Raw genomic sequence first — 25,392 nt, 5'->3', positions numbered from 1 at the left:
TCACCCAATCAGTTTCCTCATTGTCTCCTTGATGTCTCTATTTCTTAGACTGTATATTATTGGATTCAGCAATGGCGTCACCACTGTATAGAACAGAGAGACAACCTTGTTAATAGTCATTGAAACTCCTTTTGTGGGAATCATATAAATACTGATTAATGTCCCATAGAAAATGGAAATGACGGTCAGATGGGAACTACAGGTGGAGAAAACTTTCCTCTTCTCCAGATCGGATGAGAGGCTGAGGATGGTGTTCACTATGAATCCATATGACGCTACTGTTATGACAGAGGGTAAAATTATGAGAAAAACACTCAAATAGAAAGCCTCCATCTCCACTGTCAAAGTTTCTGAACAAGACAGTTTTATCAATGGGGCAAAATCACAAAAGAAGTGGTCGATTATATTCGGTCCACAGAATTCCAGTCCAAAAAGAGATAGAGTAGTTACAAGGATAAGTGAAGCCCCCAAAATCCAAGAAATCAGGACCATTTTTAAAAACAAATCAAAATTCATGATGGTGGCATAGCGTAGAGGGTTACAGATAGCCAGATACCTATCGTAAGCCATTACTGCGAGTATAAGGCACTCAATAGACTCGGAGAATCCAAAAATGTAAAACTGGAAGATACAACTTGAAAAAGACAAGATCAATCCATCATTGAGTACGCAGGCAAGAGTGTTAGGAACTATATCGGTGGTGAGTAGTGTTGAGCGATACCTTCCGATATCGGAAAGTATCGGTATCGGTTTGGATCGGCCGATATTCAAAAAATATCGGATATCGCCGATACCGATACCCGATCCCAATGCAAGTCAATGGGACCAAAATATCGGAATTAAAATAAACCCTTTCTTTCCTTGTAGGTTCATTCTACCTGAAGGAAAACAACTAAGAATAATGTAGGATGTATGGGGGAGGTGGCGGAGACATTAAAGGCAATGAGGATTAGTCCAATCAAATAGAATAGCATGTTTTTTTTTTTTTTTTAAAGAAGTTCGGATTGAAAAAGATATTGAGTATGTAAATTTTTTTTATTTTGTCAGATATTGATGTTTCACTATTCCACGCCCTTCCCCTTCTTTTTTTTCTTTTTTTTTTTTTTCTTTTCCCACACTTTCATCTTCATCATCATCAGCATCCTTGACATCAACTTCTTCACCTTATTCATCTTCTTCTTCATCTTCTACCTATTTTTTTTTTTATTACATTCTTCATATTCATTTTCTTCAACTATTATTATTCTTCCTATTCTACATATTCTTTTTATTCCACTGTTATTATTCTTCCTATTCTACTTCTTCATCATATTCTCATTTGTGACAGGCATTCCCGTAGTTGTTATCTATAAAAGTTGGAAGATTACACCTTCCGTTCTGCCAGTCACAAAAGTTACATTTGTCCGCGTTCAGTTTGGCCTGCAGCATCAGGCTTTATCCAGGGGCACCACGAGGAGGAACGGACTCACCCCCATACACTGCTTAGTCTTCTTCTGCATATAATTTAGATAATATCTTTTGCTCTGATATTAAGTCTTATGCTTAATGTTCTTCTGCTCTTTGTTCTGCAGCCTCTTGTTCTTCTGCTTCTCGGTCTTCCATGTTGTCGTCTCCAGGGTCTTCGTCTCCAGTGTCGTCATCTCCGCCGTCGTCGTCTCAGCCGTCGTCGTCTCCGCCGTCGTCGTCGTCGTCGTCATCGGGGTGGTCTTCCGGGTCGTCGTCATCGGGGTGGTCTTCCGGGTTGTCGACGTTAGGGTCTTCAACTTGGAAATGTAGCAGAAGGTACAAGAAGGCTGAGAAAATGCCAAGAACCAGCTGATGGAACTGGAACTCGGATGGCTACCCGAAGGTTCAAGAGCCTATGGAACTACCGAGGACCAGCTGACGTTACTGGAACCCGGTTACTAAGCAGGAGGTACCCGTGCTAAAAAGCACTACCAAGGACCGCCTGACGTTGGCGGAACTCGGATACCCAGAAGGAGGCACCTAAGCCAAAGGCTCTGCCCGGAACCAGATGACGTTACTGGAACCAGGATGGGGAGCAGAAGGTACAAGAGCAAAAGACACTGCCGAGAACCAGCTGACGGTACTGGAACCCGGATGGGTAGCCGAATGTCCAAGAGCCAATGGAACTACCAAGGACCAGCTGACGTTACTGGAACCCGGTTACTAAGCAGGAGGTACCCGTGCCTGAAAGCACTACCAAGGACCACCTGACATTGGTGGAACTTGGATACCCAGAAGGAGGCACCTAAGCCAAAGGCTCTGCCCGGAACCAGCTGACGGTACTGGAACCAGGATGGGGAGCAGAAGGTACAAGAGCAAAAGACACTGCCGAGAACCAGCTGACGGTGCTGGAACCAGGTGGTGGACCCGAAGGCCCACAGGAGAGGAGAGAACAGCTAGGCCGCGAGGCAGCCGCAGTTACCGAACCCCAACAGTCCTACAGGGGGAGCTGGGCCTACTGGCACTACAGAACCAGCCTTGACTACCAGTTCACGCAGCCCACATAGGAAGCTCCTAAACTGGAGGCACCCTGGAGTTGGCTAACTCGACCGCCCCACGACGGGGCAAGCATAGGCGTCTCAGTGAAGTTGACACAACCCGGAAACAGCTGACGGTGCTGAAACCAGGCTTGGCACGAGGGAGTACCTGTGACAAGAACACTGCCGAGAACCAGCTGGCGGTGCTGGAACCCGGATGCGTTGCCCCAGTGTGCAAGAGCCAATGGCACGACCGAGGACCAGCTGACGGTGCTGGAACCCGGTTACTAAGCTGTAGGTGCCCGCGCTTAAAAGCACTACCAAGGACCGCCTGGCGTTGGCGGAACTCGGATACCCAGGAGGAGGCACCTAAGCCAAAGGCTCGGCCCGGAACCAGCTGACGGTGCTGGAACCAGGTGGTGGACCCGAAGGCCCACAGGAGAGGAGAGAACAGCTAGGCCGCGAGGCAGCCGCAGTTACCGAACCCCAACAGTCCTACAGGGGGAGCTGGGCCTACTGGCACTACAGAACCAGCCTTGACTACCAGTTCACGCAGCCCACATAGGAAGCTCCTAAACTGGAGGCACCCTGGAGTTGGCTAACTCGACCGCCCCACGACGGGGCAAGCATAGGCGTCTCAGTGAAGTTGACACAACCCGGAAACAGCTGACGGTGCTGAAACCAGGCTTGGCACGAGGGAGTACCTGTGACAAGAACACTGCCGAGAACCAGCTGGCGGTGCTGGAACCCGGATGCGTTGCCCCAGTGTGCAAGAGCCAATGGCACGACCGAGGACCAGCTGACGGTGCTGGAACCCGGTTACTAAGCTGTAGGTGCCCGCGCTTAAAAGCACTACCAAGGACCGCCTGGCGTTGGCGGAACTCGGATACCCAGGAGGAGGCACCTTAGCCAAAGGCTCGGCCCGGAACCAGCTGACGGTGCTGGAACCAGGTGGTGGACCCCAAGGCCCACAGGAGAGGAGAGAACAGCTAGGCCGCGAGGCAGCCGCAGTTACCGAACCCCAACAGTCCTACAGGGGGAGCTGGGCCTACTGGCACTACAGAACCAGCCTTGACTACCAGTTCACGCAGCCCACATAGGAAGCTCCTAAACTGGAGGCACCCTGGAGTTGGCTAACTCGACCGCCCCACGACGGGGCAAGCATAGGCGTCTCAGTGAAGTTGACACAACCCGGAAACAGCTGACGGTGCTGAAACCAGGCTTGGCACGAGGGAGTACCTGTGACAAGAACACTGCCGAGAACCAGCTGGCGGTGCTGGAACCCGGATGCGTTGCCCCAGTGTGCAAGAGCCAATGGCACGACCGAGGACCAGCTGACGGTGCTGGAACCCGGTTACTAAGCTGTAGGTGCCCGCGCTTAAAAGCACTACCAAGGACCGCCTGGCGTTGGCGGAACTCGGATACCCAGGAGGAGGCACCTAAGCCAAAGGCTCGGCCCGGAACCAGCTGACGGTGCTGGAACCAGGTGGTGGACCCGAAGGCCCACAGGAGAGGAGAGAACAGCTAGGCCGCGAGGCAGCCGCAGTTACCGAACCCCAACAGTCCTACAGGGGGAGCTGGGCCTACTGGCACTACAGAACCAGCCTTGACTACCAGTTCACGCAGCCCACATAGGAAGCTCCTAAACTGGAGGCACCCTGGAGTTGGCTAACTCGACCGCCCCACGACGGGGCAAGCATAGGCGTCTCAGTGAAGTTGACACAACCCGGAAACAGCTGACGGTGCTGAAACCAGGCTTGGCACGAGGGAGTACCTGTGACAAGAACACTGCCGAGAACCAGCTGGCGGTGCTGGAACCCGGATGCGTTGCCCCAGTGTGCAAGAGCCAATGGCACGACCGAGGACCAGCTGACGGTGCTGGAACCCGGTTACTAAGCTGTAGGTGCCCGCGCTTAAAAGCACTACCAAGGACCGCCTGGCGTTGGCGGAACTCGGATACCCAGGAGGAGGCACCTTAGCCAAAGGCTCGGCCCGGAACCAGCTGACGGTGCTGGAACCAGGTGGTGGACCCCAAGGCCCACAGGAGAGGAGAGAACAGCTAGGCCGCGAGGCAGCCGCAGTTACCGAACCCCAACAGTCCTACAGGGGGAGCTGGGCCTACTGGCACTACAGAACCAGCCTTGACTACCAGTTCACGCAGCCCACATAGGAAGCTCCAAAACTGGAGGCACCCTGGAGTTGGCTAACTCGACCGCCCCACGACGGGGCAAGCATAGGCGTCTCAGTGAAGTTGACACAACCCGGAAACAGCTGACGGTGCTGAAACCAGGCTTGGCACGAGGGAGTACCTGTGACAAGAACACTGCCGAGAACCAGCTGGCGGTGCTGGAACCCGGATGCGTTGCCCCAGTGTGCAAGAGCCAATGGCACGACCGAGGACCAGCTGACGGTGCTGGAACCCGGTTACTAAGCTGTAGGTGCCCGCGCTTAAAAGCACTACCAAGGACCGCCTGGCGTTGGCGGAACTCGGATACCCAGGAGGAGGCACCTTAGCCAAAGGCTCGGCCCGGAACCAGCTGACGGTGCTGGAACCAGGTGGTGGACCCCAAGGCCCACAGGAGAGGAGAGAACAGCTAGGCCGCGAGGCAGCCGCAGTTACCGAACCCCAACAGTCCTACAGGGGGAGCTGGGCCTACTGGCACTACAGAACCAGCCTTGACTACCAGTTCACGCAGCCCACATAGGAAGCTCCTAAACTGGAGGCACCCTGGAGTTGGCTAACTCGACCGCCCCACGACGGGGCAAGCATAGGCGTCTCAGTGAAGTTGACACAACCCGGAAACAGCTGACGGTGCTGAAACCAGGCTTGGCACGAGGGAGTACCTGTGACAAGAACACTGCCGAGAACCAGCTGGCGGTGCTGGAACCCGGATGCGTTGCCCCAGTGTGCAAGAGCCAATGGCACGACCGAGGACCAGCTGACGGTGCTGGAACCCGGTTACTAAGCTGTAGGTGCCCGCGCTTAAAAGCACTACCAAGGACCGCCTGGCGTTGGCGGAACTCGGATACCCAGGAGGAGGCACCTTAGCCAAAGGCTCGGCCCGGAACCAGCTGACGGTGCTGGAACCAGGTGGTGGACCCCAAGGCCCACAGGAGAGGAGAGAACAGCTAGGCCGCGAGGCAGCCGCAGTTACCGAACCCCAACAGTCCTACAGGGGGAGCTGGGCCTACTGGCACTACAGAACCAGCCTTGACTACCAGTTCACGCAGCCCACATAGGAAGCTCCTAAACTGGAGGCACCCTGGAGTTGGCTAACTCGACCGCCCCACGACGGGGCAAGCATAGGCGTCTCAGTGAAGTTGACACAACCCGGAAACAGCTGACGGTGCTGAAACCAGGCTTGGCACGAGGGAGTACCTGTGACAAGAACACTGCCGAGAACCAGCTGGCGGTGCTGGAACCCGGATGCGTTGCCCCAGTGTGCAAGAGCCAATGGCACGACCGAGGACCAGCTGACGGTGCTGGAACCCGGTTACTAAGCTGTAGGTGCCCGCGCTCAAAAGCACTACCAAGGACCGCCTGGCGTTGGCGGAACTCGGATACCCAGGAGGAGGCACCTAAGCCAAAGGCTCGGCCCGGAACCAGCTGACGGTGCTGGAACCAGGTGGTGGACCCGAAGGCCCACAGGAGAGGAGAGAACAGCTAGGCCGCGAGGCAGCCGCAGTTACCGAACCCCAACAGTCCTACAGGGGGAGCTGGGCCTACTGGCACTACAGAACCAGCCTTGACTACCAGTTCACGCAGCCCACATAGGAAGCTCCTAAACTGGAGGCACCCTGGAGTTGGCTAACTCGACCGCCCCACGACGGGGCAAGCATAGGCGTCTCAGTGAAGTTGACACAACCCGGAAACAGCTGACGGTGCTGAAACCAGGCTTGGCACGAGGGAGTACCTGTGACAAGAACACTGCCGAGAACCAGCTGGCGGTGCTGGAACCCGGATGCGTTGCCCCAGTGTGCAAGAGCCAATGGCACGACCGAGGACCAGCTGACGGTGCTGGAACCCGGTTACTAAGCTGTAGGTGCCCGCGCTTAAAAGCACTACCAAGGACCGCCTGGCGTTGGCGGAACTCGGATACCCAGGAGGAGGCACCTTAGCCAAAGGCTCGGCCCGGAACCAGCTGACGGTGCTGGAACCAGGTGGTGGACCCGAAGGCCCACAGGAGAGGAGAGAACAGCTAGGCCGCGAGGCAGCCGCAGTTACCGAACCCCAACAGTCCTACAGGGGGAGCTGGGCCTACTGGCACTACAGAACCAGCCTTGACTACCAGTTCACGCAGCCCACATAGGAAGCTCCTAAACTGGAGGCACCCTGGAGTTGGCTAACTCGACCGCCCCACGACGGGGCAAGCATAGGCGTCTCAGTGAAGTTGACACAACCCGGAAACAGCTGACGGTGCTGAAACCAGGCTTGGCACGAGGGAGTACCTGTGACAAGAACACTGCCGAGAACCAGCTGGCGGTGCTGGAACCCGGATGCGTTGCCCCAGTGTGCAAGAGCCAATGGCACGACCGAGGACCAGCTGACGGTGCTGGAACCCGGTTACTAAGCTGTAGGTGCCCGCGCTTAAAAGCACTACCAAGGACCGCCTGGCGTTGGCGGAACTCGGATACCCAGGAGGAGGCACCTAAGCCAAAGGCTCGGCCCGGAACCAGCTGACGGTGCTGGAACCAGGTGGTGGACCCGAAGGCCCACAGGAGAGGAGAGAACAGCTAGGCCGCGAGGCAGCCGCAGTTACCGAACCCCAACAGTCCTACAGGGGGAGCTGGGCCTACTGGCACTACAGAACCAGCCTTGACTACCAGTTCACGCAGCCCACATAGGAAGCTCCTAAACTGGAGGCACCCTGGAGTTGGCTAACTCGACCGCCCCACGACGGGGCAAGCATAGGCGTCTCAGTGAAGTTGACACAACCCGGAAACAGCTGACGGTGCTGAAACCAGGCTTGGCACGAGGGAGTACCTGTGACAAGAACACTGCCGAGAACCAGCTGGCGGTGCTGGAACCCGGATGCGTTGCCCCAGTGTGCAAGAGCCAATGGCACGACCGAGGACCAGCTGACGGTGCTGGAACCCGGTTACTAAGCTGTAGGTGCCCGCGCTTAAAAGCACTACCAAGGACCGCCTGGCGTTGGCGGAACTCGGATACCCAGGAGGAGGCACCTTAGCCAAAGGCTCGGCCCGGAACCAGCTGACGGTGCTGGAACCAGGTGGTGGACCCCAAGGCCCACAGGAGAGGAGAGAACAGCTAGGCCGCGAGGCAGCCGCAGTTACCGAACCCCAACAGTCCTACAGGGGGAGCTGGGCCTACTGGCACTACAGAACCAGCCTTGACTACCAGTTCACGCAGCCCACATAGGAAGCTCCTAAACTGGAGGCACCCTGGAGTTGGCTAACTCGACCGCCCCACGACGGGGCAAGCATAGGCGTCTCAGTGAAGTTGACACAACCCGGAAACAGCTGACGGTGCTGAAACCAGGCTTGGCACGAGGGAGTACCTGTGACAAGAACACTGCCGAGAACCAGCTGGCGGTGCTGGAACCCGGATGCGTTGCCTTGCCTATTAAAGATTGTCTTCCTAGAGCCCCAACTAGCGGTGTTGGAGCAAAGGGTAAGCAGGGGGAGATGAGTGTAGGCCGAAGCCTGCACTGGAGGCAGCTTTGTGTCTGCGTTGCGTTTGCAGGACACTTTGCCGGCTACACACTGGGGGAACAGCTGGCGTTGCTGAACCCCACTAACACAATGGCGTGTGTTTTTATCTGTGCAGCTAGCACTTGCGGGCAAAAACTTGCGATGTTAGAGCCCGTGTTGAAGCAGGAGGAGGAGGAGAGGAGCAGAGTGTAGGCCGAAGCCTAGTTGAACCAATTTCAAAGGAAACCTTTAACCCCCCCCTCAGGTGTTACAAAGTACAAGAGACACACCTTGTGCAGTATTAATGCTGCACAAGTGAAAGGTTGCTCTATTAATTTGTCTACTTGCACACGCTGAATGAAAGACATACACAATTTACCCCATTCTACAGTAAAACTGTAGTGGATGCGTGACTTGGTTTTTTGATGAGACGCAGCACAGGTGTCCAAAATAACGCCTTGGTGCTTGGCGCAGCTTCCTGAGCGTTGTTATTTGCTGTACAGGAGTCTGCGCTCTTGTGTTATCCCTTGGCAATGCCCTGTTAGCGCTGCCCATCTTATGACCTCATTTCATGTTGGCCGGTGCGGTTAACGATGGCCATAAATCCCAGACCCACAGTGGCTTTTCCTAAAGTCACACTGCGGTGCTGGGATTCGTGGCCTTGAGCAGTAAATATTTTGGCCGCTCACACACGTCCTTACACCTGCTTCAGACTGGGCGGCCTCTGCTGATCCCTTCTCGCATGCCGCGGCCATGAGGCTGCACAGTCTGAAGAAGGCGGAAGGAGATGAGTTAAGACAGGCGAAGATATGCACTGCTCGTGCCCATCAATCACACCCTCGCAGTCAAAATAATTAAGACAACGAGGAGCATTTTATTCAGGCAGGGCGGACGAACAGGCGCAAGTAGCCAACCAATGATGTCAGAAGACGGGAAGCGCTACCAAGGGGGGTGCTGCGTATCATTAGAAAGGAAAGTCACACCTCAGGGACAGTGGAATGGTCTCAAAGAGACACATTTTGTACGTGTTGAGTTCCACGTGGGCAAGGAGAAAACGTCAGCCACCTTGTACAAATGCAGCAGTACTGCTGTACAAGGTGGCTGTTATACATAGAAACACCTGGGGGTGGTGGCCAGGCTCCCTTCAATTTCAGTTCATGTGCCTGCGTGGCGTTTGCAGGTCACGTTGCAAGCTACACAGCAGGGGAACAGCTGGCGTTGCTGAACCCCACTGACACATTGACTGGTGTTTTTCTCTGTGCAGATTGCATGTCCGGGCAAAAACTAGCGGTGTTAGAGCCCAGGGTCAGCAGGAGGAGGAGGAGAGGAGCAAAGTGTAGGCCGAAGCCTGCACTGGTGGCAGCTTTTGGTCGGTTGTGCCAGCGTGGCTTGTGCTGGACACGATGCCGGCTACACAGCGGGGGAACAGCTGGCGGTGCTGAACCACACTAACACATTGGCTGGTGTTTTTCTCTGTGCAGCTAGCATGTCCGGGCAGAAACTGGCGTTGTTTGAGCCCAGGGTCAGCAGGAGGAGGAGAGGAGCAAAGTGTAGGCCGAAGCCTGCACTGGTGGCAGCTTTTGTTCTGTTGTGCCAGCGTGGCTTGTGCTGGACACGTTGCCGACTACACAGCAGGGGAACAGCTGGCGGTGCTGAACCCCACTAACACATTGGCTGGTGTTTTTCTCTGTGCAGCTAGCATTTCCGGGCAAAAACTAGCGGTGTTTGAGCCCAGGGTCAGCAGGAGGAGTAGAGGAGCAGAGTGTAGGCCGAAGCCTAGTTGAACCAATTTCAAAGGTTACCTTTAACCCCCCCCTCAGGTGTTGCAAGGTACAAGAGCCACACCTTGAACAGCATTAATGATGCACAAGTCAAAGGTTGCTCTATTTAATTTTGCTCCTTGCACACGCTGAATTAAACACGTACACTATTTAGCCCATTATACTGTCAAACAGTTGTGGAGGCGTGACTTGTCTTTTTAACGAGACGCAGCACAGGTGTCAAAATTTGCACCTAGGTACTGGGCGCAGATTCCTGAGCGTTGTTATTTGCTGTACAGGAGTCTGCGCTCTTGTGTTATCCCTTGGCAATACCCTGTTAGTGCAGGCCGTCTCATGACCTCATTTCATGTTGGCCGGTGCGGTTAACGATGGCCATAAATCCCAGACCCACAGTGGCTTTTCCTAAAGTCACACTGCGGTGCTGGGATTCGTGGCCTTGTGCAGTAAATATGTTCGCCGCTCACACATGTCCTTACACCTGCTTCAGACTGGGCGGCCTCAGCTGATCCCTTATCGCATGCCGCGGCCATGAGGCCGCACAGTCAGAAGAAGGCGGAAGGAGGGGAGTGAAAACAGGGGAACATATGCACTGCTCGTGCCCATCAATCACACCCTCGCAGTCAAAATATATGAGACAACGGGGGGCGTTGTGTCGGGCAGGGGGGACGCACAGGCACAGCCAGCCAACCAATGATGTCAGGAGACGGGCAGCGCTAACAATGGGGGTGCTGCGTGTCATTACAAAGGAAAGTCACACCTCAGGGACATTGTAATGGTCTCTAATGAGACACATTTTTTACGTGTTGAGTTCCACGTGGGCAAGGAGAAAAAGTCAGCCACCTCGTACAAATGCAGCAGTACTGCTGTACAAGGTGGCTGATATACATAGAAACACCTGTGGGTGGGGGGCAGGCTCCCTTCAATTTCAGTTCATGTGCCTGCGTGGCGTTTGCAGGTCACGTTGCAAGCTGCACAGCAGGGGAACAGCTGGCGGTGCTGAACCCCACTAACACATTGGCTGGTGTTTTTCTCTGTGCAGCTAGCATGTCCGGGCAGAAACTGGCGTTGTTTGAGCCCAGGGTCAGCAGGAGGAGGAGAGGAGCAAAGTGTAGGCCGAAGCCTGCACTGGTGGCAGCTTTTGTTCTGTTGTGCCAGCGTGGCTTGTGCTGGACACGTTGCCGACTACACAGCAGGGGAACAGCTGGCGGTGCTGAACCCCACTAACACATTGGCTGGTGTTTTTCTCTGTGCAGCTAGCATTTCCGGGCAAAAACTAGCGGTGTTTGAGCCCAGGGTCAGCAGGAGGAGTAGAGGAGCAGAGTGTTGGCCAAAGCCTAGTTGAACCAATTTCAAAGGTTACCTTTAACCCCCCCCTCAGGTGTTGCAAGGTACAAGAGCCACACCTTGAACAGCATTATTGATGCACAAGTCAAAGGTTGCTCTATTTAATTTTGCTCCTTGCACACGCTGAATTAAACACGTACACTATTTAGCCCATTATACTGTCAAACAGTAGTGGAGGCGTGACTACTAGTCTTTTTAAGGAGACGCAGCACAGGTGTACAAATTTACACCTAGGTGCTGTGCGCAGATTCCTTACCGTTGTTATTTGCAGTACAGGAAACTGCGCTCTTGTGTTATCCCTTGGCAATACCCTGTTAGTGCAGGCCGTCTCATGACCTCATTTCATGTTGGCCGGTGCGGTTAACGATGGCCATAAATCCCAGACCCACAGTGGCTTTTCCTAAAGTCACACTGCGGTGCTGGGATTCGTGGCCTTGTGCAGTAAATATGTTCGCCGCTCACACATGTCCTTACACCTGCTTCAGACTGGGCGGCCTCAGCTGATCCCTTATCGCATGCCGCGGCCATGAGGCCGCACAGTCAGAAGAAGGCGGAAGGAGGGGAGTGAAAACAGGGGAACATATGCACTGCTCGTGCCCATCAATCACACCCTCGCAGTCAAAATATATGAGACAACGGGGGGCGTTGTGTCGGGCAGGGGGGACGCACAGGCACAGCCAGCCAACCAATGATGTCAGGAGACGGGCAGCGCTAACAATGGGGGTGCTGCGTGTCATTACAAAGGAAAGTCACACCTCAGGGACATTGTAATGGTCTCTAATGAGACACATTTTTTACGTGTTGAGTTCCACGTGGGCAAGGAGAAAAAGTCAGCCACCTCGTACAAATGCAGCAGTACTGCTGTACAAGGTGGCTGATATACATAGAAACACCTGTGGGTGGGGGGCAGGCTCCCTTCAATTTCAGTTCATGTGCCTGCGTGGCGTTTGCAGGTCACGTTGCAAGCTGCACAGCAGGGGAACAGCTGGCGGTGCTGAACCCCACTAACACATTGGCTGGTGTTTTTCTCTGTGCAGCTAGCATGTCCGGGCAGAAACTGGCGTTGTTTGAGCCCAGGGTCAGCAGGAGGAGGAGAGGAGCAAAGTGTAGGCCGAAGCCTGCACTGGTGGCAGCTTTTGTTCTGTTGTGCCAGCGTGGCTTGTGCTGGACACGTTGCCGACTACACAGCAGGGGAACAGCTGGCGGTGCTGAACCCCACTAACACATTGGCTGGTGTTTTTCTCTGTGCAGCTAGCATTTCCGGGCAAAAACTAGCGGTGTTTGAGCCCAGGGTCAGCAGGAGGAGTAGAGGAGCAGAGTGTTGGCCAAAGCCTAGTTGAACCAATTTCAAAGGTTACCTTTAACCCCCCCCTCAGGTGTTGCAAGGTACAAGAGCCACACCTTGAACAGCATTATTGATGCACAAGTCAAAGGTTGCTCTATTTAATTTTGCTCCTTGCACACGCTGAATTAAACACGTACACTATTTAGCCCATTATACTGTCAAACAGTAGTGGAGGCGTGACTACTAGTCTTTTTAAGGAGACGCAGCACAGGTGTACAAATTTACACCTAGGTGCTGTGCGCAGATTCCTTACCGTTGTTATTTGCAGTACAGGAAACTGCGCTCTTGTGTTATCCCTTGGCAATACCCTGTTAGTGCAGGCCGTCTCATGACCTCATTTCATGTTGGCCGGTGCGGTTAACGATGGCCATAAATCCCAGACCCACAGTGGCTTTTCCTAAAGTCACACTGCGGTGCTGGGATTCGTGGCCTTGTGCAGTAAATATGTTCGCCGCTCACACATGTCCTTACACCTGCTTCAGACTGGGCGGCCTCAGCTGATCCCTTATCGCATGCCGCGGCCATGAGGCCGCACAGTCAGAAGAAGGCGGAAGGAGGGGAGTGAAAACAGGGGAACATATGCACTGCTCGTGCCCATCAATCACACCCTCGCAGTCAAAATATATGAGACAACGGGGGGCGTTGTGTCGGGCAGGGGGGACGCACAGGCACAGCCAGCCAACCAATGATGTCAGGAGACGGGCAGCGCTAACAATGGGGGTGCTGCGTGTCATTAAAAAGGAAAGTCACACCTCAGGGACATTGTAATGGTCTGTAATGAGACACATTTTGTACTTGTTGAGTTCCACGTGTGCAAGGAGAAAAAGTCAGCCACCTTGTACAAATGCAGCAGTACTGCTGTACAAGGTGGCTGTTATACATAGAAACACCTGGGGGGGTGGGGGGCAGGCTCCCTTCAATTTCAGTTCATGTGCCTGCGTGGCGTTTGCAGGTCACGTTGCAAGCTACACAGCAGGGGAACAGCTGGCGTTGCTGAACCCCACTGACACATTGACTGGTGTTTTTCTCTGTGCAGATTGCATGTCCGGGCAAAAACTAGCGGTGTTAGAGCCCAGGGTCAGCAGGAGGAGGAGGAGAGGAGCAAAGTGTAGGCCGAAGCCTGCACTGGTGGCAGCTTTTGGTCGGTTGTGCCAGCGTGGCTTGTGCTGGACACGATGCCGGCTACACAGCGGGGGAACAGCTGGCGGTGCTGAACCACACTAACACATTGGCTGGTGTTTTTCTCTGTGCAGCTAGCATGTCCGGGCAGAAACTGGCGTTGTTTGAGCCCAGGGTCAGCAGGAGGAGGAGAGGAGCAAAGTGTAGGCCGAAGCCTGCACTGGTGGCAGCTTTTGTTCTGTTGTGCCAGCGTGGCTTGTGCTGGACACGTTGCCGACTACACAGCAGGGGAACAGCTGGCGGTGCTGAACCCCACTAACACATTGGCTGGTGTTTTTCTCTGTGCAGCTAGCATTTCCGGGCAAAAACTAGCGGTGTTTGAGCCCAGGGTCAGCAGGAGGAGTAGAGGAGCAGAGTGTAGGCCGAAGCCTAGTTGAACCAATTTCAAAGGTTACCTTTAACCCCCCCCTCAGGTGTTGCAAGGTACAAGAGCCACACCTTGAACAGCATTAATGATGCACAAGTCAAAGGTTGCTCTATTTAATTTTGCTCCTTGCACACGCTGAATTAAACACGTACACTATTTAGCCCATTATACTGTCAAACAGTTGTGGAGGCGTGACTTGTCTTTTTAACGAGACGCAGCACAGGTGTCAAAATTTGCACCTAGGTACTGGGCGCAGATTCCTGAGCGTTGTTATTTGCTGTACAGGAGTCTGCGCTATTGTGATCCCTTGGCCATGCGCTGTGAGCGCTTCCTGTCTTCTGACCTCATTTCATGTCGGCCGTTGCGGTTAGCGATGGACATGAATCCCAGACCCACAGTGTGTTTTTAAAAAATCACACTGCGGTGCTGGGATTCGTGCCCTGGTGCACTAAATATGTTTGCCGCTCACACATGTCCTTACACCTGCTTCAGACTGGGCGGCCTCATCTGATCCCTTATCGCCTGCCGCGGCCATGAGGACACCCAGTCTGAAGAAGGCGGAAGGAGATGAGTGAACACAGGCAAACATATGCACTGCACATGCCCATCAATCACACCCTCGCTGTCCAAAAAAATAAGACACCGAGGGCCGTTGTTTCGAGCAGGGGAGATGCACAGGCGCAGCCAGCTAACCAATGATGTCAAAAGACGGGCAGCGCTAACAAGGGTGGTGCTGCGTGTCATTACAAAGGAAAGTCACACCTCAGGGACATTGTAATGGTCTCTAATGAGACACATTTTGTACGTGTTGAGTTCCACGTGGGCAAGGAGAAAAAGTCAGCCACCTCGTACAAATGCAGCAGTACTGCTGTACAAGGTGGCTGATATACATAGAAACACCTGTGGGTGGGGGGCAGGCTCCCTTCAATTTCAGTTCATGTGCCTGCGTGGCGTTTGCAGGTCACGTTGCAAGCTACACAGCAGGGGAACAGCTGGCGTTGCTGAACCCCACTGACACATTGACTGGTGTTTTTCTCTGTGCAGATTGCATGTCCGGGCAAAAACTAGTGGTGTTAGAGCCCAGGGTCAGCAGGAGGAGGAGGAGAGGAGCAAAGTGTAGGCCGAAGCCTGCACTGGTGGCAGCTTTTGGTCGGTTGTGCCAGCGTGGCTTGTGCTGGACACGATGCCGGCTACACAGCGGGGGAACAGCAGGCGGTGCTGAACCCCACTAACACATTGGCTGGTGTTTTTCTCTGTGCAGCTAGCATGTCCGGGCAGAAACTGGCGTTGTTTGAGCCCAGGGTCAGCAGGAGGAGGAGAGGAGCAAAGTGTAGGCCGAAGCCTGCACTGGTGGCAGCTTTTGGTCGGTTGTGCCAGCGTGGCTTGTGCTGGACACGTTGCCGACTACACAGCAGGGGAACAGCTGGCGGTGCTGAACCCCACTAACACATTGGCTGGTGTTTTTCTCTGTGCAGCTAGCATTTCCGGGCAAAAACTAGCGGTGTTTGAGCCCAGGGTCAGCAGGAGGAGGAGAGGAGCAGAGTGTAGGCCGAAGCCTAGTTGAACCAATTTCAAAGGTTACCTTTAACCCCCCCCTCAGGTGTTGCAAGGTACAAGAGCCACACCTTGTGCAGCATTAATGCTGCACAAGTAAAAGGTTGCTCTATTTGTTTTGCTCCTTGCACACGCTGACTAAAACACGTACACTATTTAGCCCATTATACTGTCAAACAGTTGTGGAGGCGTGACTTGTCTTTTTAACGAGACGCAGCACAGGTGTCAAAATTTGCACCTAGGTACTGGGCGCAGATTCCTGAGCGTTGTTATTTGCTGTACAGGAGTCTGCGCTATTGTGATCCCTTGGCCATGCGCTGTGAGCGCTTCCTGTCTTCTGACCTCATTTCATGTCGGCCGTTGCGGTTAGCGATGGACATGAATCCCAGACCCACAGTGTGTTTTCAAAAAATCACACTGCGTGGCTGGGATTCGTGGCCTTGTGCAGTAAATAGGTTTGCCGCTTACACATGTCCTTACACCTGCTCCAGACTGGGCGGCCTCAGCTGATCCCTTATCGCCTACCACGGCCAGGAGGCCGCACAGTCTGAAGAAGGCGGAAGGAGATGAGTTAAGACAGGCGAACATATGCACTGCTCGTGCCCATAAACCACACCCTCGCTGACAAAATAAATATGACAACGAGGGGCGTTGTTTCTAGCAGGGCGGATGCACAGGCGCAGCCAGCTAACCATGATGACAAAAGACGGGAAACGCTACCAAGGGGGGTGCTGCGTATCATTACAAAGGAAAGTCACACCTCAGGGACAGTGGAATGGTCTCAATGAGACACATTTTGTACGTGTTGAGTTCCACGTGGGCAAGGAGAAAAAGTCAGCCACCTTGTACAAATGCAGCAGTACTGCTGTACTAGGTGGCTGTTATACATAGAAACACCTGGGGGGGTGGGGCCAGGTTCCCTTTTAATTTCAGTTCCTGTGCCTGCATGGCGTTTGCAGGTCACGTTGCCGGCTACACAGCAGGGGAACAGCTGGCGTTGCTGAACCCCACTAACACATTGGCTGGTGTTTTTCTCTGTGCAGCTAGCACTTCCGGGCAAAAACTAGCGGTGTTTGAGCCCAGGGTCAGCAGGAGGAGGAGAGGAGCAGAGTGTAGGCCGAAGCCTGCACTGGTGGCAGCTTTTGTTCTGTTGTGCCAGCGTGGCTTGTGCTGGACACGTTGCCGACTACACAGCAGGGGAACAGCTGGCGGTGCTGAACCCCACTGACACATCACCTAGTGTTTTTTTCTGTGTAGACAACACTTCCAGGTGGCAACTGACAGTGTTGAAACCCAGGGAATCAAAGAGGAGCAGAGTGTAGGCCGAAGCCTGCAGTGGAGCAAGTTGAAAGGGAACCTTTAACCCCCCCCCCCAGGCATTTGTTGCTGAAAGAGCCATCTTGTACAGCAGTAATACTGCACATGGAAAATGGTGGCTCCGAAAATTATGCTCCTTGCAAACGCTGAAGTACACACTCATATAATGTGTCCCCTCACACCGTCAAACCATCCCGGAAGTGGGACTTTCCTTTGTAATGTGACACAGCACAGCCGTCATTCCAACCCCCTTGGTGCCGGGCACCACCTCCTCAACGTTGTTTGGTTCTGTCACGGAGCCCGCACTGTAATGTTATCCCTTGGCCATGCACAGTTAGCGGTGCCCGTCTTCTGACATCATGTAGGTGTCAGGCTGGCAGTGCCTGTGCGTCCAAGCTGCCCGAGATCCAACCTTGCAGTGTCATCTAATGTAGTCCCACTGCGGGCCAGGGATCCATGGGCATGCGCAGTGCATATCATCGCCTCTCACTCACCTCCTTCCTGCTTCTTCAGACTGTGCGGCGTCACGGCCGTGGCATGCTATTAGGGATCAGCTGACGCCGCCTAGTCTGAAGAAGCGTGAAGAAGGGGAGTGAGAGGCTAGTATATGCACTGCGCATGGCCATGGATACCAGGCCCACTGTGGGATCACATTAGACGACACTGCGAGGTGTGATTTCGGGCAGCGTGGACGCACAGGCGCAGCCAGGACGACAACAAATGATGTCAGAGGACGGGCAGCGCAAACTGTGCATGGCCAAGGGATAACATAACAGCGCAGGGTCCATGACGGAATCAAACAACGCTAAGGAGGCAGCGCACGGTGCCAAGGGGGTAGCAATGACGGCTGTGCTGCGTCACATTACAAAGGAAAGTCCCACCTCCAGGACGGTTGGACGGTGTGAGGGGACACATTACATGAGTGTGTAGTTCAGCGTTTGCAAGGAGCATAATTTCAAGAGCGACCTTTCCCTTGTGCAGTATTAGTGCTGCACATGGTGGCTCTTTCAGTAACAAACGCCTAGGGGGGGGGGGGGGGGGGACAGGTCCCCTTACATTTTAGTTGTGCCAGCGTGGCGGTCGCATGACACGTTGCCGGATACACAGCTGGGGATCAGCTGACGTTACTGAACCCCAATAACAGAGGAGCGACTGTTGACTGTGCACACAGCACTTCCAGGCACCAACTGGCGGTGTTAGAGCCCAGGGACAGCAGGAGGAGCAGATTGGAGGTATTGCCGCACACACAGCTGGGGATCAGCTGACGTTACTGAACCCCAATAACAGAGGAGCGACTGTTGACTGTGCACACAGCACTTCCAGGCACCAACTGGCGGTGTTAGAGCCCAGGGACAGCAGGAGGAGCAGATTGGAGGTATTGCCGCACACACAGCTGGGGATCAGCTGACGTTACTGAACCCCAATAACAGAGGAGCGACTGTTGACTGTGCACACAGCACTTCCAGGCACCAACTGGCGGTGTTAGAGCCCAGGGACAGCAGGAGGAGCAGAGGAACAGAGTGTAGGCCGAAGCCTGATTGGAGCAAGTTGAAAGGAAACCTTTAACCCCCCCCCCCAAGACGTTTGTAGCTGAAAGAGCCATGTTGTGCAGCACTAAGGATGCAAAAGGAAAAGGTTGCTCTTTTAATTATGCTCCTTGCAAACACCGAAGTAAACACTAAAAATGTGTCCCTTTATACCGTTAAACCGTTCCGGAGGTGCGAATTTCCTTCGTAATGGGACACAGCACAGCTGTCATTCCTATCCCCTTGATGCCGTGCGCTGCCTCCTCAGCGTTGTTTTAAGCTGCCACGGAGCCTGCGCTGTTCTGTTAGCCCTTGGCCATGCCCAATTAGCGCTGCCTGTCTTCTGACATAATTTGGTGTCAGGCTGTCAGTGCCTGTGCGTCCACGCTGCTCCAGATCCCACCTCGCAGTCTCATCTAACGTAATCCCACTGCGGGCCTTGGAACCATGGGCATGCACAGTGCATAACCTCGACTCTCACTCCCCTCCTTCCCTCTTCTTCAGACTGTGCGGTGTCACGGCCGTGGCATACTAGGGATCAGCTGACGGCGCACAGTCTAAAGAAGGCGGAGGGAAATGAGCGAGAGCCCGAGGGGAAGATATGCACTGCGCATGCCCATGGATCCCAGGCCCACAGTGTGACTCAATCAGAAGACACTGCGAGGCGGGATCTCGGGCACCGCGGCCGCACAGGCGCAGCCAGCCTGACACCAAATTATGTCAGAAGACAGGCAGCGCAAATAGGGCATGCCCAAGGGATAACAGAACAGCGCAGGCTCCGTGACAGCTTAAAACAACGCTGAGGAGGCAGCGCATGGCACCAAGGGGGTAGGAATGACGGCTGTGCTGCGTCACATTACGAAGGAAAGTCCCAGCTCCGGGACGGTATAACGGTATCAGTGAACACATTTTATAAGTGTTAAGTTCTGCGTGTGCAAAGAGCTAAAAAAAAAGAGCTACCTTTTCCTTGTGCAGCATTACTGCTGCACAAGATGGCTCTTTCAGTAACAAACGACGGGGGGGGGGGGGGGGGGGGACAGGTTCCCTTACATTTAGGTTGTTGTGCCAGCGTGGCGGTCGCAGGACACATTGCCGGCTACACAGCTGGGGATCAGCTGACGTTACTGAAACCCAATAACACTGGGTCGTATGTTTTTACTGTGCAGCCTGCACTTCTGAGCCGCAACTGGCGGTGTTGGAGCCCAGGAATAGCAGTTCAGGTGGTAGAAAGATGAACACAGCAGGAGACCTGGATGACACCCAATTACTTAATCAGGCAGAGGAGTGGCAAATTCCTGCGAGATCCAGGCCTGGTTCATTTTCAGGAAAGTAAGCCGGTCAACGTTATCGGAGGATAGTCGCATGCGACGGTCTGTTAGTACACCACCTGCGGCACTAAAGACACGTTCCGATAAGACACTAGCCGCAGGGCAAGCCAGCACCTCCAATGCATACTGGCTTAGCTCTGGCCATGTATCCAGCTTAGAGACCCAAAACTTGAACGGGGAAGAGCCGTCTGGGAGTACAGTAAGAGGGCAAGCCATGTAGTCTGTCACCATCTGACGGAACCGTTGCCTCCTGCTGACTGGAGCCGCCGGTGATGGTGTAGACATTTGGGGCGGGCACACAAAAGTGTGCCAGAGTTGTGCCATACTGGGCTTGCCTTGGGCAGAGGCACTGCTTCTGCTCCCTCTTTGGGCAGAGCCTCCCCCACTGCCTCGACGCACTGAGCTGCTTTGTAAAGCACTAGCAGCACTCCTCTCAGTTGGACAGGAGAAGATGATGGAATTCACCAGTGTGTCGTGGTACTCCCGCAATTTACGCTCCCGGGTCAACGCAGGGATGAGGTTTTGGACGTTGTCCCGGTAGCGAGGATCGAGGAGGGTGAACACCCAATAATCAGGCATGTTGAGAATGTGGTCGATGCGGCGGTCGTTTCTCAGGCACTGCAGCATGAAATCCACCATGTGCTGCAGAGTGCCAACCGGCCCAGAAACGCTGTCCCCTGCTTGAGACATGATCTCTGCCCGCTCGTCATCACCCCACCCTCGCTGTACACACTGACCACTGGACAATTGTGTCGCTCCCTCCTCTGGACGGAGCTCTTCCTCCTCCATTGACTCCTCCTCATCCTCCTCACAAATTGGCCCCTGCGTACCCCTTTGTGAGGAACCACGTGGCGCTGACTCTCCAGAAGCTGATGGAAAAGGTGACTCCTCATCCTCCACCTCTTCCACCACATCATCCCTTAACCCTTGCAAAGTTTGCTGAAGCAGGCAGATAAGGGGGACAGTCATGCTGACTAGTGCATCATCTGCACTTGCCATCCGCGTGGAATAATCAAAAGGACGCAAAACCTGGCAGACGTCCTTCATAGTGGCCCACTCTGTGGTTGTGAAGTCTGATCGGCGCTGACTGCGACTTCTTTGCGCCTGATGCAGCTGGTACTCCATAACTGCTTGCTGCTGCTCACACAACCGCTCCAACATATGTAACGTGGAATTCCACCGGGTAGGTAGGTCACATATGATGCGGTGTTCCGGAAGGCGGAATCGGCGCTGCAGAGCAGCAATGCGGGATCTGGCCAAGCTGGAACGCCGCAAGTGAGCACACTCTAGGCGGACCTTGTGCAGCAGGGCATCAAGATCCGGATAGTCCCTCAGAAAACTCTGCACAACCAAATTGAGCACATGTGCCAGACATGGGATGTGAGTGAGGTTGCCAAGGGCCAAAGCTGCCACCAGATTTCGGCCATTGTCACACACTACCATGCCTGGCTGGAGATTCGCTGGCAGTAACCACACATCGCTCTCCTGCTTTATAGCATTCCAGAGCTCCTGCGCTGTGTGGCTTCGATGCCCCAATGAAACTAGTTTCAAGACGGCCTGCTGACGTTTGGCCACGGCTGTGCTCATGTCGGTCATAGGTAAACGTTCACGGGTCCATGTGGGGGTGGACTGTGACGGATCCTGCAGAGAGGAATCAGAGGAACTGGTGTAAGAGGAGGAGTCGATGCGTACAGACTGGATTCCTGCAATCCTTGGAGTGGGCAGGACACGTCCTGCGCCACTCGCACGATCTGTACCTGGCTCAACAACATTAACCCAATGGGCAGTGAGGGAAACATATCGCCCCTGTCCATGCTGACTGGTCCACGCATCGGTGGTGAGGTGGACCTTGCTACTGACGGCGTTCAGTAGCGCATGTTTTATGTTTGCCTCAACATGCCTGTGCAGGGCAGGGACAGCCTGCCTGCTGAAGTAAAAGCGGCTGGGCACCTTGTACTGTGGGACTGCCAATGCCATCAAGTCACGGAAGCTGTCAGTCTCCACCAGCCTGAACGAGAGCATTTCCAGGGACAACAGTTTGGCAATGCCTGCATTCAGAGCCTGTGCTCGGGGGTGGTTGGCCGAGAATGCCCGCCTTTTCTCCCATGCCTGTACTACCGATGGCTGTAGAGTAGACTGGGAGTGTGAGGATGACTGGGAAGGTGGTGCTGTGGGTGGAATTACACAAGGTCTCTGGGAGGAAGCCAAACCAGCTGTGCGTGAGCTGGAGGAAGAGGCAACACGAGCTGAAGAGGTGGTAGCTGCCGCTGTTGGTTGGCCTACATCTTCAGTGTGTTTCTGTAACTCCACCGCGTGCCTGGTCCGCACATGTTTCCACATATTTGTGGTATTGAGGTTGCTGACATTTTTCCCTCTTTTTACTTTATGATGACACAGCTTGCATTTGACAAAACAAATGTCATCTGCAACTGTGTCAAAAAAGGACCAGGCACTGCAAGTCTTGGGAGCGCCCTTTTTGGCTTTGGAAAGAGACAGGCTCCTAACGGGTGCCAAAGTGGAGGCTACAGGCTCCGCAGTCTTCCCCCTCCCTCTCCCTCTTTGGCCCGTAAGAGGAAGCTCTTCCTCTGAGCTGCTCCCACCACCTTCCTGTTCCTCACGCCACGATGGGTCAAGGACCTCATCATCTCCACTACCCTCTGCCACCAACTGCTCCTCCTGGGTAGTCTCAGCAGCACAGTACGCACGAGAAAGCGGCACCTGAGTTTCATCATCAGATGCGTACTGCGCTGTGGTCACCGGAGGCACTGGCCCACCTGCCTCTTCAGAGTCAGAGAGAAAAAGGTGTTGGGCATCACTGCACACTGCCTCTTCTTCCATTTCTCCAATGCTGCTTGGCTGGCCCCCTGTTTCCAAGCCAAGAGATTCAGAGAACAGAAGTAGAGACGGCTCCTGTCCTGGGCTCTCTGACTGCCTGGCCAATTTGGCAGGTGGTGAAGAGACAGATGGCTGCTCTCCAGTGCTCTGTGCCTGAGAGGATGTGGCACTAACTGAAGTCGATGCCGAGGCGTTAGCTGCCATCCACCCGACAACGGCTTCAATTTGGTCTTCACGCAGCAGCGGTGCACGGCGCTCTCCGACAAAGCTGCGCATGAAGGACTGTTCCCTGCTGAAACTGAGTGACGACGAGTCACCGGCGCCCGCAGCAGGCACAGAATCACCACGTCCTCTCCCTGCTCCTCTCCCTGCTCCGCGCCCACGCCCACGTGCCTTACTCCCTGCCCTCTTCATCTTGGTTGACAGATAAAGATAAGCAGAAAAGTACTAAGGCCTTAGTGTGCTTATTCCTGTAATGCTCCTCCTAACAGGTGTAAGAAACACTAATGTTGTAAATTGTGGACTAAACTTTATTATTTTGCAAATGTGGCCTACACAAGTGTAAGTTGTGTTTGGTGAACTTAACCTTTTTTTTGGTGCAGATCGGGCTACAGAGCTAGTTTAAATCACACGGAGACCGTGCAGACAGCCGTAAACGGCGCTGCAAGGCCAAGAAACCCTCCTCTCGGTTATCCTATATAGTGTTTTTCCACTATTTAGCTGGATACGAGTGGAAAGACACTAATAGGAATTTTTTTTTTCAAATTTTAAACTGGCTGCACTATTTGAAAAAAAGGAAATTGTTTTTCAAGGTATGAGGCAGTAACGCACCCTGAGCTGAATCCAACCGGCTATGGCTGCACACAGACTACAGGGCGAGCTGCGCTCACACAGAGACCGTGCAGACAGCCGTAAACGGCGCTGCAAGGCCAAAAAACCCTCCTCTAGGTTATCCTATATAGTGTTTTTCCACTATTTAGCTGGATACGAGTGGAAAGACACTAATAGGAATTTTTTTTTTCAAATTTTAAACAGGCTGCACTATTTGAAAAAAAGGAAAATTTTTCTCAAGGCATGAGCCAGTAACGAACCCTGAGCTGAATCCAACCGGCTATGGCTGCACACAGACTACAGGGCGAGCTGGGCTCACACGGAGACCGTGCAGACAGCCGTAAACGGCGCTGCAAGGCCAAAAAACCCTCCTCTAGGTTATCCTATATAGTGTTTTTCCACTATTTAGCTGGATACGAGTGGAAAGACACTAATAGGAATTTTTTTTTGCAAATTTTAAACAGGCTGCACTATTTGAAAAAAAGGAAAATTTTTCTCAAGGTATGAGCCAGTAACGAACCCTGAGCTGAATCCAACCGGCTATGGCTGCACACAGACTACAGGGCGAGCTGGGCTCACACGGAGACCGTGCAGACAGCCGTAAACGGCGCTGCAAGGCCCAAAAACCCCCCTCTAGGTTATCCTATGTAGTGTTTTTCCACAATAGAGCTGGAGACTGGTGGAAAAACACTAATAGGAAATTTGAGAAAAAATGTGCAGCAGGCTGCACTAAGAGCAAAAAAGAACAACTGTGTGAGGCAGTGTGAACCCCCCCTGAGCTGAATACAACCGGGTATATGGCTGCACACAGACTACAGAGTGAGCTGCACACACACACACACACAGAGACCTTGCAGAACGCTGTTAAAACAGCGCTGCAAGGCAAGAGCAAGGTGAACAGTGAAGAACACACAGCGTTTTGCTAAATTAGCCTTTGGAAAGGAAAATAAAGCAATTAGCTAGCTCGACTGGCCCTCAGTTAGAACACAGCGTCCTGTCCCTAACTGAAATCACAGCAGAGTGAGCGCAAAATGGCGGCAGCGCTTTTTTATAGTGCAGAGTGACATCATTTCAGCAGCCAATCCCAGCCTTGCCAGTACTTACATGCCCACCATGCTAAACAGGATGTGCCCACACTTTCATTCATTCCTCATTGGCTGCTGCGTTCAATTTGAATTCTGGGAACTTCCGATTCCGGTATCCGATACGCGGGAAGTATCGGAATTCAGTATCGGAATTCCGATACCGCAAATATCGGCCGATACCCGATACTTGCGGTATCGGAATGCTCAACACTAGTGGTGAGCAAAATGTCAGATATGGACAGTTGTGTGAGGAAGAAGTACATGGGAGTGTGGAGGGTCCTGGTCAAGGACACCAGGGCGATGATCAAGAGATTCCCACATATCGTCACACAGTAAACCACAAGGAGCAGAATGAAGAGGAAGATCTTCAAATTGTGCATATTCGGGAAGCCAAGAAGAAATATTTCATTTACTGTGGTGCAGTTTCTATCATCCATTGCAAGAAAAACTACTTGATACTCATTGACCGATGCATCTGTGTAGCAGTATCATAGATCCTTGGGGGCAGGGCTACATTCATGAAACTGGTTAGTAATTACTTTTATTGACTGACTGGACATGTGAAAGAACTGTTACAGATGCATCTGAAAAAAACAATAATGACATAAGTATCAATGACATGTTTTAGCTGAGTTGTGCTCAAGAGATACAAATAAAAGGCACAAGTAATGGTTACACAATTCTGCCAGCTTAGCATCCATGGCACTAACATTTCCTTTTTTGATGATGTTCACTGAATTGTGTGAACTCTAATTTTCTAGATGT

General features: G+C 53.4%; 1 protein-coding gene across 1 annotated transcript; it reads right to left on the bottom strand.

Moving 5' to 3' along the window:
- Positions 1 to 25,064, bottom strand: LOC138674871 (olfactory receptor 11L1-like). The gene is made up of 2 exons (XM_069762692.1): positions 24,853 to 25,064; positions 1 to 709 (listed from the first exon to the last, which is right to left on the bottom strand). The coding sequence occupies exons 1-2, from the start codon at positions 25,062 to 25,064 to the stop codon at positions 1 to 3; spliced, it is 921 nt and encodes a 306-aa protein (XP_069618793.1).
- Between the last annotated feature and the right edge of the window lie 328 nt (positions 25,065 to 25,392).

This window comes from Ranitomeya imitator, chromosome 4 (genome assembly GCF_032444005.1).
Source record: "Ranitomeya imitator isolate aRanImi1 chromosome 4, aRanImi1.pri, whole genome shotgun sequence".
Taxonomy (NCBI): domain Eukaryota; kingdom Metazoa; phylum Chordata; class Amphibia; order Anura; family Dendrobatidae; genus Ranitomeya; species Ranitomeya imitator.
This window is presented reverse-complemented; position numbering and strand designations above follow the sequence as displayed.